A 15,190-nucleotide genomic window follows, 5' to 3' on the forward strand; every position below is an offset into this window, starting at 1 on the left:
GAAATTATTTTTATAAAAACGGATACAAAGAAACTTCACTTTTTTTTTTCCTTTATTTATTTATTTACTTATTATAGAAAATCAACTATTGTACCAAAGTAACTCTCTTCTGCACAAATAGTATGCAACTCTCTGCATTCTGGGGTTTCGAGGCGGTAGAGGTGGTTTATGGAGGTTGTTTCGTCCCTCCCTAGCGTGGTTTGGTGTTTCTGTTATATTGGGGGCTGACGATGTTGGGTTTAGCTGGAAGCAACGCAGTGGAGACACGAAGGTCTTGTCGGTGGCTGTAACATTTTGTGTCATTTGGTTCCCCTAACACTTTTTGGCTTGTGGTACGTGTATCGGGTTGGTGGTGTGCGATTGATTGTTTTTGGCTGGTATGACCATTTATGGTTTCTGTCTAGCATTATTTTCTAGGAGTTACTCTACGTACTAATAGTAATCTTGGTTTTATGAATTTGCAGGTTTTGCTTACAATATGAAATTTCATGATCTTTTCAAAAAGAAATTCATGATTAGATGCGAGGAAGTCACCGAAGAAGATGAATAACAGTAAACCAACTTAGTGTTCACCAATGGTCACGTTTATTGTTTTGTAAATAATACTAAACTAACCCATCATTTGAACATAAGGACGTAGGGTTTCCACATCTTGAATGTTCCTGCGGGAGGACCTAGTGCATCCACTAAACCATTTGCCATGATTATGTTGTAGATTCCTTAATTTCGTGTCTACATCATAACTTCTTTTCTTATTCTTATAAGGGAGAATTACACAAATGTCGCTGAATTATACCACATTCGATATTCTGGTCATTGATTTTTTAAAAGTATCACTTTAGTCACTCAAATTTTAACTTTGCAAGTCACTTTAGTTATTGCCGTCAAATTTGTGGTTAAACATTGTTAAACTTTAGGGTATTTTAATTAGTCCAATAAACCAAACAACAAAATTTTTCATTTACTAATTATTTCTTTATTTATTTCTATTTTAAATCGAGCATGGTTGGGTCTGTAGCTTGACCAAGATTGTGAGTATCTTGAAAAAGAAGGATATGAGTGTGGTCGAGAGAGATAAAAATATAAAGACCATAATTTTTTGGTGTGGCTATTGTCACCCTACTAACTACTTTGTTCGGCTTACCATTTTTGATTTATTGAAAGACTAAAATATCCTAATATAAATTTAGAATAAATGACAATATCTTATTAAAAATTACAATTTTTTTTTATTACACCCTACGGAATATGTACTTAAACTTAGTTATTAATTTCTTCATTTATTGTTAGACCCTAATACTTATATTCTTAGCGATCAACATTTTCAATTGTTCTCATGTTGTGCTAACAACTTTTATGCTTCAAAATATATCATACTAACGATAATGGAGTTTGAAAACACCTACTTGGAGCCTAAAAATAGGTAATTATTGCGGTTTTGGTTTCATGTTTCAAAAACGCAATTGATGTCTTATTCAATGAATTATTGTAACTAATTAAGCTGAGAGTCAAATTGGGAGCATTTGGCGAAAGAGTGTTCTAGCATAGAAGAGAATTCACGAACAATTTCATAAGATTCTAACCTGAAATAAAAGAGATTTTGCCTAGGATGTGGTAGGGCATGGTGGTAACTTTAGGGTCGCGGTCAGCTACCAATATATCATACTAACGATAATGGAGTTTAAAAACCTACTTGGAGCCTAAAAATAGGTAATTATTGCGGTTTTGGTTTCATGTTTCAAAAACACAATTGATGTCTTATTCATTGAATTATTGTAGCTAATTAAGTTGAGAGCCAAATTGGGAGCATTTGGCGAAACAGTGTTCTAGCATAGAAGAGAATTCACGAACAATTTCATAAGATTCTAACTTGAAATAAAAGAGATTTCGCCTAGGATATGGTGGGGCACGGTGGTAACTTCGGGGTTGCAGTCAACTACGAATTAGACTAATTGACTGAGACTACATGAGAATGATTGATTGAGAGAGATGAGAAGGAAGCCAAAAAGAATTGAGAGAGACGCGAAGGAAGCCAAACAGAAAAAGAATTTGAATTAAACCCTACATTGAAAAATGGTACTTTGGGTACTGTAAATGTCTGAACAAAGTAAACTTGAAATTAGAAAAATATATGTAGGGTGAACAAAATAATTAATAGATGGCAATAATTAATAGCCTTGCCCTTATGAAATAGTGGATATTTATGAGTCTTTAACAGATAAAATTGACTCAATGACTAAAGTAAAAGACAGTATCAAAATTGAGTAACTAAAGTGATATATATATATATATATATATATATATATATATATTTGAAAAGTGAGTGACCAACGTGTCGAATTATTTAAAATTCAGTGACTATTTATGTAATTCTGTCTTTTTATAAACCTAAAACTGAGATTTTCTACAAATTACTCTATTAATGGTAATATTGTTTTGATGAACTTGAAGTTTTGGCAATAAGGAATTCCAGAATTTGATGCAAGTCATGTAACATTGCGTCTCCTATCTAAGTCTATACTACTGTGTCCGATCCTATTACTCTTTTTTTTTAGAAGATAAAATTGCATTAATAACCAAACAGATTACATAGCAATAAATCCATAGTTATGGGACCGTCAACATGAGTAACTTCCATGAGCCAAAAACGATCCTATTACTCTTAAGAAACCCAACATGTACTATTTTATTTTTGACAAGTATATCGAACCAGAGTGGTATGGTAGGAGTGGGACTCTTTTTAAGGAACCTGACACCAAGCCAGCAAAAAAAACTTCACGTCAAGGTCTTCTTAAGGATTGGATTAGTATTTCATATTTAGGAATAAGTAATCTTGTAAATCAATTGAGTTTCTTGGTAATTTAATCTATTAATAATTTGATCTTCTTTAATTTGTTCATAGAAAATCCTTGTTTGGAACATAACCGGAAAATACACTACACTTACAATAGTTTCATTCAAAAATGCTTATTTTTCAAGAAAAATCTCTAGGCCTAGGACAAAACAAAATATGCGGACCTTTAAGGGAAATTTCCAAGTTGATTTTATCTCGCCAAAAAAAAAAAATCCAAGTTATCTGGCTTATAGTCAAATCTAATGGAATAGGACTGCGAAGGTTCCAACTCAGACAAATGAAGGGCACGGATCGATATTAAATATAGAAACTTAGAAATTAGAAACTTAAGCTACACGTACTCCACTGTAACCACTATTTGGACTTGGAAACGACGCTATATAATATATAAATTATGTAGTCATGATCAACTCTCATTCTCTCACCAGTTCTCGATCATTGGCTTTCATCACATTGTTCTTTGGAAACCCTAGCTCCATCGATCGCCAATCGTTTCTCTTACAAATTCCATAATCAATCTTTCCCAGCTTAAGATTACCAGACACCATGAGGTTCATGAATCCTACATCTCTTATCAACAAGCTAGGAAGAAGCCACTCCAAGAAGTCATACGCACGGTTAGTACATGCAGATGACCAGGTCGAGAGGTCCAAGAAGAAGCATGGTTCCGCTCCGAAAGGTTCTATAGATTTGTTTGTGGGCACAGAGGAGAAGAAATACCCAGTTCCCCTCAAGTACTTTACACACCCAAAGCTCCAAGAACTCCTCAAGGAGTACCAAGAACCCGTGTTCGATCCAAGATTTGATGAGCCGATTGTGCTTGAATGTTCTACGGAGACCTTTGAGCAGTTGCTCCACTATATCGTCAAGACTCAATAAGGAGTATTAATTAGAATTTAATGTTTTCTTCAGTCTTTAATAGTCTGTACGTATTCAAGAACAACAAGTACTGTTGTAAATTAGATTCAGAATTTTTTTCCGCCATGGTTCTTTGGCTTTCATCACATTCTTCTTTGGAAACCCTAGCTCTATGGTTTCTCTCTTGTATTCCATACATTGATCATCATTCCAAGCTAAAACTACCGGTTCATGAATCTGGCCTGGATGTCTTATCAACTATCAAGAAGGCATATGATCGGTTGGTACATGAAGCTGACCAGGTCAAGATCTCCAAGAAGAAGCATGGATCAACTCCTAAAGTTTCTATAGATTTGTTTTGTGGCCAGAGAGGATAAGATACTCTGTTTCTCTAGAGTACTTTTTACACCCAAAGCTCCACGAACCGGTGTTCATTCCAAGATTTGATGAGCCGATGGTGCTTGAATGTTCTATGGATACCTTTGAGCAGTTGCCGATCCATTATATCGTCAAGACTGGATAAGGAGTATTAATTAGAATTTAATGTTTTCTTCAGTCTTTAATAGTCTGTACGGATTCAAGAACATCAAGTACTGTTGTAAATTAGATTCAGAAATGTTTTCAGCCATGGTTCTGTAAACAAGGATCAATTGGATTATTTGAAATTTATTCTTCACTTAATTTTCTTCTTTAATGTCAGTCAGGTTGTTCTTTACTGCGATCTCAGGCATCGAAAAAAATTATGCACTTCATGTAGTACCTCTCACTTCACAATATCAATTGGAGAAATTTCTCTATCCTTAATTTAGTGGACTTTACCAAAACGATCTTTTACTTTCTTGATAATTAACCCAGACATCTAGCTAGCCTTCTAAGATAACGACATTACCCCTCAGCTGTTCAGCAGATATATTCCCTTGCCACACCATCTTCCGAAATCAGTAATATCGAGTTCGAAGCTAATGGAAACAATTAATAAATTAATTCAAGTTTTGAGATTAGGTGTAGGAGACGGGGTGGAAACACGAAGGTCTTATTTGTGGCATTAACATTTTTCTGGCGTTGTTCGCTCAACACTTTTTTGGGTTGTTGTACGTGCATCGGGTTTGTGGCGGGCAACTGATTGAATTTGACTGTTACAACCATTTACGGTTTGGCCCTAGCATTTAGCTTTTACTTTTGGGTGGTAAGGGTATGGATTGCATACTAGGGCCATCTACCTTTGCTCACAGTGTTGATTCTTATCTTTACTATTATAAGGAAGGGGCTAAATACTATTTAATATCCTATAGTATGGGCCAAACATCGATTCAAACCCTCGACTTTCAATTTCATCAAAAACACCATACAATATCATCTTCTAGTCCAATAGGTCCCTCCGACTCAATTCCATCAATTTTAGAAGTTAAGTGCTGACATGACATTTCCAACTCATCAAAAGCGGGGCCCACATGGAAGTGAAATTCCCAAACTAACCATGTCCAACCGAATATGGAAAATCCAAAATAAATTCCAGACTTTGAGGTTGGGGAGTTTGGGAATTTCACTTTTGTATGGGCCCCACTTTTGTTGAGTTGGAAATGTCATGTCAGCACTGAACGTCTGAAATGAATAGAATTGAGTCTGAGGGACTTAGTTGGACCAGAATATGATATTGTATGGGTGTTTTTGATGAAATTGAAAGTCGAGGGACTGAATCGATGTTTTGCCCATACCACAGGGTACTAAACAGTAATTAGCACATAAAGAAGAGTCAAAGTGTGTCAAAGGTTTCAATAAATTTTAAATACCCAATTTACTCTTCAGAATAAAAATAGAAGTACGTAATGAAATTATTTAAAAGGATTATTATGGTAAACTAGAAAATACAAAAATAAATATAAACTGAGAAAATGAGTGAGAAAAAAGTATTATTTTCTCATTCTTTCTAGAATAACACATGCATCGCAGGGATGTGTAGCTAGTTATGACTTAAACCGAGTCTCTACCATGATGAATATAGTTTGGCCCGCCCTTGCACTTTATGTATGGATTACCAAGGTTGTATTGGTTAGCCAAATTCAAGATTCTCGGCCTAGCTAGATTGCTTATCAGGTTTGACATGGCTTACTTAGCCAAATTTTTAGTTGCATCTATATCTGTCTCTTCATCTTTCAAACTAGTCGACTTATGATTCATTATGCTCTCCTTTTCTCATTCTCGATCTCTTCTCTCATTGTTTTGTTATGTCATTGAGAAATACAATATTGATTTGTTTGTCACAATAGATTTCTTGGGCATTTGTTTAGTGCTTCTACATGTGAGGGCTGTTTGTTTCAAGAGCTGGGATTCTTTACGTGTTTACCGAGTTGATGAATCTACTGGGTGGAGTATATAAGTTTTTTTGGCGATTACAATAATTGAACGTCCATAAAAGACTCTTTTGGAGATTCTTAAATTTCTATTTATAGTAATTAGTAAACTGTGTCTACTTTATAATTTATTTCGTTATCCCTTTAGACCAACTTAATTAAAGTGAGATCAACCCTGTCCGGTGGCACCCGGATGTCTTCGCTGGCCTCTGGCCTCGCCGACGTGTCGCGATCTGCTGCCGGAAGGGATATTGATGCTATTTGCCCAGGAGCTTTCATGGGAGAGAGGTTTCTGCTTGTGATTGCGGTATGCTGGTTTTGGTGGAGTCTCTGGGCATTTGTCTCTGAGTCACAGTGGGTTTTAGTGCTTCGTCGTGGGTTTCCAAGACTGGCTTCAGACGTTTGGCTCGTGGAGGCTATGATTTGGTGCACTGCATCATTTGTTGGTTTGTAGTGGTGTGTGCGGGTTTGCTTAGGTCAAGGTGGCGTGGTACCATGGCAGCATGGCGGTACGAGTCGCGGAGGCTGAGGCAGCATGGGATGTGGCGGTATGGGTGGCGGCGAGGTCGAGCGGCGGTGTCATCTCCTGATGTGAGGGCGTGATGACGTTTTGGGCTTGGATCATTCCAGTACTGCTGGGCCATGGTTTGGGCCTTTTCTCTCTGAGGCTGCCCTATTGGGCCTTCTATTTAGGTTGGGGTTTTTTTAGCCCTAAGCCCAGCTCTAGGATAGTAATTTTATTACTTTCAATAAGTTCCTAATTTTTGGGAAGCTACGCACTTTTGTGCCCCTAACAAATCTTTCGGAGTAGTACCGATGGAAGATTCATGCTATTTCGTTGTATTTAATGTCAAATGAGTGACCTAGTTCTATGTACCACTGTGGGTACTAACACATCTTCTTGTCTGTCTATAGATGGCAGCGGAAGGGTATGTAAGGGTCATTCTGGTTTTTGATCAATATATTGGCTACTGCCTTCTTTCAAAAAAAAAAAAAAAAACTTAATTAAAGTGAGATTTTCTTCGAATTACTCTACTAATGGTATTCTTGCATGTTTTGATGAATTTGCGGTTTTTCCTTGCAATAAGGAATTACATGATTTGATGGAAGTCACTGAATTAGATTACTAGTCGTGTAACACTGCATCTCCTATCAAAATCTATACTATTATGGCCAATGCTATTACTCTTAGGAAATCCCATGAATACTATTTTATTTGTGACATGTATTTCCAACCAGATTGTGATGATGTGACTCTTAAGGACCCGACCCCAAGCCAAAACCAAAAAATTCACGTCAAGGTCACTCTTAAAGGATTTGATAAGTTGCATGTATTAAGTAATCCTGTATCAATTGAACTTCTCGGTCAGTAATTAATTTATTAGTAACTTTGTTGAATTTGTTCATAGAAACGTAGAAAACCCTTGTACGTAATAGTAGGGGAAAATACACTACATATATAATAATATCATTCAAATGTGCTTATTAACTTATGGTTTCCAAGAATATAGAAGAGTTGCCTCAAGGACAAAACTAAATGTGTGCAAGTATCAGTAATAGTACGTAGATAAGTGATCTCATACAGACCGGAAAAAACTTGAAGACAAAGTTTTAAGTTATTTGGCTTAATAGTCGAATCTACTTCGGAATAGGACTAAGAAGGCCATGCTCGATCAAATGAAGGGCACTGATAGATCGATATATCAAAATAGATTATAAGCACCTAAAAGAAATTAGAAACTCAAACTATACACGTACTACACTGTTACGAATCATGCTAGGATTTGGAACCAACACTAAATATATATAATACTACGCAGTCATGATCATCTCTTAATCTCTCATGCGCACTCTTTGGCTTTCATCATATTCTTCTTTAGAAACCCTAGATCACTATGGTTTCTCTCTTGAATTCCATACATCATCATTCCAAGCTAAGACTACCAGACTACATGATGTTCATGATATGTCTTATCAAGAAGACATATGATCGGTTGGTGCATGCAGATGACCAGGTCAAGAGCTCCAAGAAGAAGCATGGATCAACTCCTAAAGTTTCTATAGATTTGTTTGTGGGCAAAGAGGAGAAGAAATACTCTATTTCTCTCGAGTACTTTTTACACCCAAAGCTCCAAGAACTCCTCAAGGAGTACCGAGAACTCGTATTCGATCCAAGATGTGATGAGCCGATTGTGCTTGAATATTGTCCTACAGAGACCTTTGATCAATTACTCTATAATATCGCGATGGATATCGATAAGGAGTATTAATTAGAATTTAAACCTTTTCTTCGTTCATATTATTTTCCATATTTCAATAATAGTAAGTACTGTTGTAATTCAATTCCAATATTTTTCTTTGCCTGGTTTAATTTGTAAAAAGAGATCAATGGAATTTCTAGAAAATTCATTCTTTAACTCTTTAGGGTCTAAGCATATGGTTACCTAGTTGGTTAAATGATATTAATGAGAATAGTACATAATTCACTATTCTTAATTTTAGTTCATCCTTTCATTAATTCGATGTGAAACCTAGAAAGATTTCAAACTTCATGTTTCTGCATGTGAGTACCCTTTCACGTAATTAATCATAATCATAACTACTTTTATTAATTAAACAATTCTTTTATGCACCAAAAGTGCAAGTAAACTATCATTTCAGCATATCTCAGCTATTGATATTTAATTCTCTATTTTTTTTTCCCCTTACAAAATCAACTTTCGTACACATTCTAATCTAGAATCCTAGAGTGCTCTCTAGCCCTTCTCTTTCCCCAAGTAACCAGCGACGTCTTGCCTGCAATTTTCTTCGTTTAATTTCTACTCCGGGTTTGAAGGGCTGTGTGGAAACACGAAGGTCTTATAGGTGTCTCTAGTATTTGGTCCGCTCGGAGGTTCTTGGGTTGACACGCTATCGGGTTTTGCTAACTAATGTTTTGGGCTGCTACAACCATTTGGGGCTTGGCCCCAACATTAGATTGTTAGATCGTACTAGGTTTGGATTTTTTATGACTTTGGATTGTCGTTGTCTTTGCTCTCTATGCTGGTTCTCCTGATGTAGGCCAAGCCACGACAGCCTGACTCGGCCTTGCACTTTATGTAATGCTTACAAGATTATTGGTAGCTCAGCCAAAATTTTTAAGCTTCTCGAGAGTACAACTTTTGATATGAGCCAAAGAAATACAATCAATCTTGATGAGAATACAACTTTAAGTTCTGGACATTTATTCAATTTTGATGATAATTTTTATGACTACTTAGCCAATGACTATTGGAATATCAATAACTTCTCTGAATTTTTGGACCGTAATTCTGGTAACTGTATTATAAGTATTCACATTCTCTCTACCACCTCGCTGCTAATGGAAAGCTTAAATCAGCAACTTGGTTATAATGTGATCCTTCTTCCTCTTTCTTGAGTGTCAACATCATGAATGCAATTTGGCGGCTTAATATCCACCCCCACCCCCCCCCCCCCCCCCCCCCCCCCCCCCAAAAAAAAAAAAAAACTAAGGTCTTTGATTGGCTTCTCACTAGGGGGAATTTGAAAACTAGGACAACAATTGCTCGTTATACTAATAATTTTGATACTTCTTGCGCTCTCTGTGGCTCTAGGGTAGAAGACTTAAACCATTTTTTTTCTTTCCTACTCCTTTGCCTCAAACTTTTGGAATTTGGCTGGTGTGAATACTGCAAATTTCCATTTGCCTTAGATGACTAGCTTCTTTATCGGTTTAAAAAAGGCTTTCTTAAGCTTGAGACTGAAAATTGTTTGCTGCTTTGTTGGAAGATCTTGGAAGCGAGGAATAATCTCATCTTCAATCATATTCCTCCTTCTCCAGCTTTTGTTGTCCACTCTGCTGCTGCTTGTGGTAGCAACTACAGAGCTCGAAAGAATCATTCAATTGTCATTCTCTAATCTGCTTGTCCCCAGCTGCCCCAGAGCACTTCCCAAAATTGAATTTTGATGGTTCAGTAATCAATAAGAAAGAGCCTCTGTTGCTAGCTTTATCATCAGAGATCTTAATGGCTCCCCTAAAATTGCTTGTTCCCGGAAGATTGGTCACTCTAATGTTGTTATTGCAGAGTGTAGTGCTGTGAGAGACGATTTAATTTAAGCTTTGGAAAATAACTGTTTAAATCTCTTGTTGAGGGAGACTCCAAACTTATTATTGACTCCATCAACAAGTCTTGTGATCTCCCTTGGCACATCCGTGCTTTGGTCAAAGACATTCAAGCTATTGCAAGAAACTTCGAGAGTATCTCTTTCAAGCATCTTCACAGTGAAGCAAATTTTTTGGCTGATGATGTGACCTCCCTTAGGGTGTGTTTAGTATGGCTGTGCTTTTCAGAAAAGCTGGTTTCTGCTTATTTATGAGAAAAAGTAGCTGAAAAGCAAAGCAGCTGAGTGTTTGGTAAACTGACTTTTTTTAAGTGCTGTCAATGGCAAAAAGCAGTGGTAAAGTGTTTGGTAAACTCAAACTGGCTTGTGCTTTTTGTTTGTGGAATGACCAAATTAGACATGAGATATTATTTTACTTTGATTATTTGGTAATACAATGTTGATCAAATGCTTTTGTTATTATTTTTAGTCTTTATTATGTCCTTATTCATTGTTTCAACTTTCAATTTTTATAAATTATGGTGAGCATATGATTAATATTGAACAATTTTAAAAATAACTTATACAAATATATTAGTAACATTAATAACAATTAGTTTCTGGTTCGCATCAAGTAACCACAAAAAATTTCATAACACATTCAAATGTTCAAGTTATTACACGCACTCATCAATACTGCTATTTCTTATTATTGTCATTTCTTGTGCACCATGACCATGATATTCTTCTTCTACATCATCATCCATCTCTATCCCATGACTTGACCCATCACCTTCTCTTTCTTCACCGTGAACAAAATGCCTATCACGATGTGCATGTCTCCGTATATAATTATGAAGTGTCCTTGTGGCAATGACAATCTTCACTTATTTCTCAAATAAAAAACTTTGCATGTCCTTTAAAATCTTCCACTTTTTTTTCCAAACTCCAAATGTGCGTTCCATAACGCTTCTAAGAGAAGAGTGTGCTTGGTTAAATATCTCTTTTTCATTTCTTGGTTCTTGCCTACGATATTCTTGAAAATGCTGTCTTGGACCTTTGTAAGGTCCCAAAAACCCACTCATTTGAGGGTATCCCGAATCTACCACATAATATTTTCCTGTCAAATAAATACATATTAAAAATTTGACAAAACTTCATTCATAACATTAAAGATTTACAAAAAAAAAAAAAAAAAAAACTATAATTAAATATATAGAGACACAAAACTCTAGCAGAAGCTGCAAACGAACACATCACCACTTTCCCAGAAGTTATGATTAAAATTAATGAGTGCCCGAGTTATGCATGAATGTTTCAGAATTTCACTAATGGCTCAGCTAGATCAATCATTCTCACCACTAGAGAATCCAACATAAACAAAGTTGCAAATGAATTTCAATACACAAGCAATGAAAATATCATGAAACTGCAAACCAACACATCACCACATCACCACATAACCAAAAGCTATGATTAAAATTAATTGCAAACATCAACTGTCCAAATGTGCTTGCAACTTGTAATCTATCTAAAACCATTTGAAAATAGGATCAGAAAACTAGAAGTACAAATAATTCTCAGTAATGGAAGTACAAACAATTCTACAAATATGCAATGACTATTAAAAAAAATAAAAAACACGCTTTCAGATTTGCACAAAGCTCTTAAAACAATTTCACTACTACACAAGATATTAGTAGAGAGCATTATGGATAAAACTTGATCGAGTCTCTAACAGGAATAACAACCCCTTCATCTGGAATCTAATTTCTACTCAACAAATTAAACATTTCTCTAGCTATTTGTGTGTGCGCATATCAGATACTTCTAGTGGCTATACCTCCCACCATTAGATTCAATGATTGGTACGTGGTGTATCCACCAATCTTTTCTTATGTAATTTATATATCTTCATAGTTTGACATGTCTAGTTAAGTCCATGTATGCACAGTGCAAGCGTGCAATCACACACCTCTGAACTGCAAATAAAAAGGTAGAGTGCAGTGCTAACACCACTAGCTTCCACAATCATTTGAACACTCTGAATCCTCTTTCATCTCAGCATCGATTATTCTCTATCTGTGAATAATATACATCTGGAGACAAGTAGATGAAAAAATCTGCATAGGTCAAGTTTAGACCTTGCCAATAACTAATCTGAAATATAACCATATTTTCCTGTCTTTCTCCCCTCGGAACTCTGTACTTCCAACCCAACTCCTACCAGATCAATCCTCTTTTCCTACCTCCCCATGTTCAATTCTCCTTCTTCTAGTGTCTATACCTTCTAGTTCTCTGCCAAACATACACTACTCAATTGTTCAAAACAAAAACAATAAAAAAGAACTGAGTTCTCCAATGATGGCAGAATTGATAAAACTAGGAAATGGGCTTGTGTTAAATGCTTTTGTTCATATCAGTGTTAGAAAGAGTCTATACCATGGTATCAGAACCGTGCATTCCTGACGCACTCGACAAAGCCAATCAAATATATCCAATCTAGTTCTTCTATATATGACCCAACAAGCATTGGCTTGATTATATTTTCCTCCCTGAACGGAGAAGATCGAACACAACATTGAGCAGACAAACACGATAACTTAGTGGTGCCATTGAGCAGATAAGTTCGAAGAAGAAGAAGAAGAAGAAAAACCCAGATTTTGAAAGAAATAATAAATTAAAATCGACCATAACCCAGATTTTTAATTGTCAGCAAATCCCAGACAATTTGCAACCTGCAATCCACACAAATACTCAACCAACAAAGACAAAACCCATCAAATTACATATGCTTTTCAAGCCATCCCATTCCCAATCAGAAAACCAAGCAAGGCAATTAAAAATTAACTATCATGAACAAACACAAGAGCTCCTAGATTGGAGTTTCCCACAAAAAATAAACTAAATCCAAACATATGAAACGATAAAATTAACTTGCCACAAAACTCACAAACCAGAATGATGGAGAGAAAGAGCAGATCAAGAAGGAGCAGATCAAAGAAGAACCCAGATAGGGAATCATAGATTGAGAAATGAAAGATGAAATAGGAACTGAAATGGAACCGGGAGGGGTTATTAATGCCTGCAGAGCTTTCGATTTTCAGAGCCTGGTACGAAGATCTGGGGATTGGATTGAGGCTTCGAACACGAATGAGAGGAGGCAATCAGCGAGATGCAAGAGCAGTGTTCACTGCGCGGCGCTGGAGGTTTCAGTTTTCAACATGGAAGAGAAGGTTTGATGGCAGTGTGGTGTAATTGCTGAAGGGAAGAGAGGACACAACCCGGTATTTCGAAATGTTCATTAAACTATAGTAACTCCCGCTACAGTGGAAAAGCCAGTGCCTGCTTCTAAAAGCATGGGGTTGCTGGCTTCAGCTTTTCGACCCAAAGAAGCCGTGGCTTCTGCCAAAAGCTGGGCCAAAGTAGATTTACCAAACGCACACATGTGTGGTGCTTATAAGCAGGGGAGCAAAAAAGCCCCCCCCAAACGCACCCTTAGCCATGCGAACCAGAATCCCAGCATTTGGAGGAGTATGCTACCCCTTCATGCTCTCTCCGCTTTCAATTTAGATCAGTTTGGTGTTGGTGTTGGTGTTGTTAAAGGTTTTAGTTGTAATTGTGTTCATTTTCTGCTTAGGGGGAAAAAAAGTCTTTTGATATGAACCTTGGTATGGATCCAAATTAGGCCGAAGACATAAGTTGTAATTCTTTATCATTTGGTAAAGGGTAAAAATTATAAATAGTTCTTGTGGTTTGGAATGATGTCTTTTCTAACCTTGTGGTTTAAAAATATTTAATTTTACTCCTGTAGTTTGCGAAACTAATTAATATTGGTCCAAATGCTATTTTTGACGAAAACCCCTCATGGGCAAGGATAAATTTGTCAATTCAATATAAAATAGTAAAAGAAATTAAACTAAATAGTATTTGAAAAATTAAATTAAAAAATAGGAGTTTATGGAATTCTGATTTTTATTTATTTTTAATTTCATTGCCTATAAAATTTTTAATTTATTTCGTTTTCGTTTTATTTTTTTATTGAGATGACAAACTTATCCTTATAAATGACTTACACATGGCAAAGTTTTTGTCAAAATTAGCTTTTGGACCAACTTTGATCAATTTCGCAAATCATGAGGGTAAAAGTAAACATTTTGAAACCACAAGGTGTATATCACTCTAAATCACAGGGACCATTTCTAACTTTTACTCTATATTATTTTGCAAATCAGAATTTGATCAGATATCTGAGAAGTGACATTATTTTGAAAATTCTTCTAGAAACAAGCCTATTTTGAAAATTACACATGTAAGCTTTCGAATTTTTTTATTTTATTTTATTTTTCCTTCTACAACCATTATTACCATCTTATAATTAGAGGAGTGAAATTCACATTCCTTCTTTTATTTTTAGATTGAAATTCTTATAAAAAGACAAAATTGAGTTACTAAAGTCTAAAGATAAAATTTAAGTTACTGAAAAATAAAAGAAAAAAATTTAGTAACCTTCCCCAAACTATGCTGCCAAGGCCAATTTGATACCCGAACTCTCAAAAGTATCAATGTGATACCGAAACACATATTTTGACATCAACATGATACTTCCGTCAAAAATCTCTAACGACTCCGTTTGTTTGCTGACGTGGTAAGCACGTGGGTCCCCTGTGATATTTTTATCAAAGGCAGAATGGTCTTTCACTAGAACTAATTAAAAAAAAAAAAAAATTGGATCGGTGCAACTACACACTCTCTCGACTCTCATTTTCCCCAAATCACCTGAGAGAGAGAGAGAGATAGTCAATTCAATGTCAGACCTCATCCCCTGATGAGATGATCCTCCAAATTCGTTCAATCCCACTTTGAATCGGCCTATATGAACCAAACCCTAACCTGCTCACTCCTCCTTTCAATCTCCATCGAAACTGATCTGGGGTTTCTTGAATTCGATCTGGGGAGGGTGCTGTTTGGTAGATGTAACCCTCACCCATGGCTCGGCGATGGTGGTCTGGCGACGGTCTGCAGA

The 15,190-nt window shown here is 36.1% G+C and overlaps 1 protein-coding gene and 1 long non-coding RNA gene across 3 annotated transcripts; one reads left to right on the forward strand and one right to left on the reverse strand.

Moving 5' to 3' along the window:
- Positions 1 to 3,400: 3,400 nt before the first annotated feature.
- Positions 3,401 to 3,733, forward strand: LOC112194348 (auxin-responsive protein SAUR21-like). The gene has a single exon (XM_024334598.1). The coding sequence runs from the start codon at positions 3,401 to 3,403 to the stop codon at positions 3,731 to 3,733; it is 333 nt and encodes a 110-aa protein (XP_024190366.1).
- A 7,012-nt stretch (positions 3,734 to 10,745) lies between these two features.
- LOC112195437 lies at positions 10,746 to 13,735 on the reverse strand. 2 transcript variants are annotated; one of them, XR_002934515.2, is made up of 2 exons: positions 13,122 to 13,735; positions 10,746 to 11,284 (listed from the first exon to the last, which is right to left on the reverse strand). It is a non-coding gene; the product is annotated as an uncharacterized LOC112195437 (long non-coding RNA). The 2 variants fall into 2 exon arrangements; XR_002934513.2 differs by having other exon boundaries at positions 13,118 to 13,735.
- Positions 13,736 to 15,190: the final 1,455 nt, after the last annotated feature.

This window comes from Rosa chinensis, chromosome 3 (genome assembly GCF_002994745.2).
Source record: "Rosa chinensis cultivar Old Blush chromosome 3, RchiOBHm-V2, whole genome shotgun sequence".
Lineage (NCBI taxonomy): Eukaryota > Viridiplantae > Streptophyta > Magnoliopsida > Rosales > Rosaceae > Rosa > Rosa chinensis.

Coding starts and splice junctions, on each gene's coding strand:
- LOC112194348 (XM_024334598.1), top strand. CDS start 3,401: ATGAGGTTCATGAATCCTACATCTCTTATCAACAAGCTAGGAAGAAGC.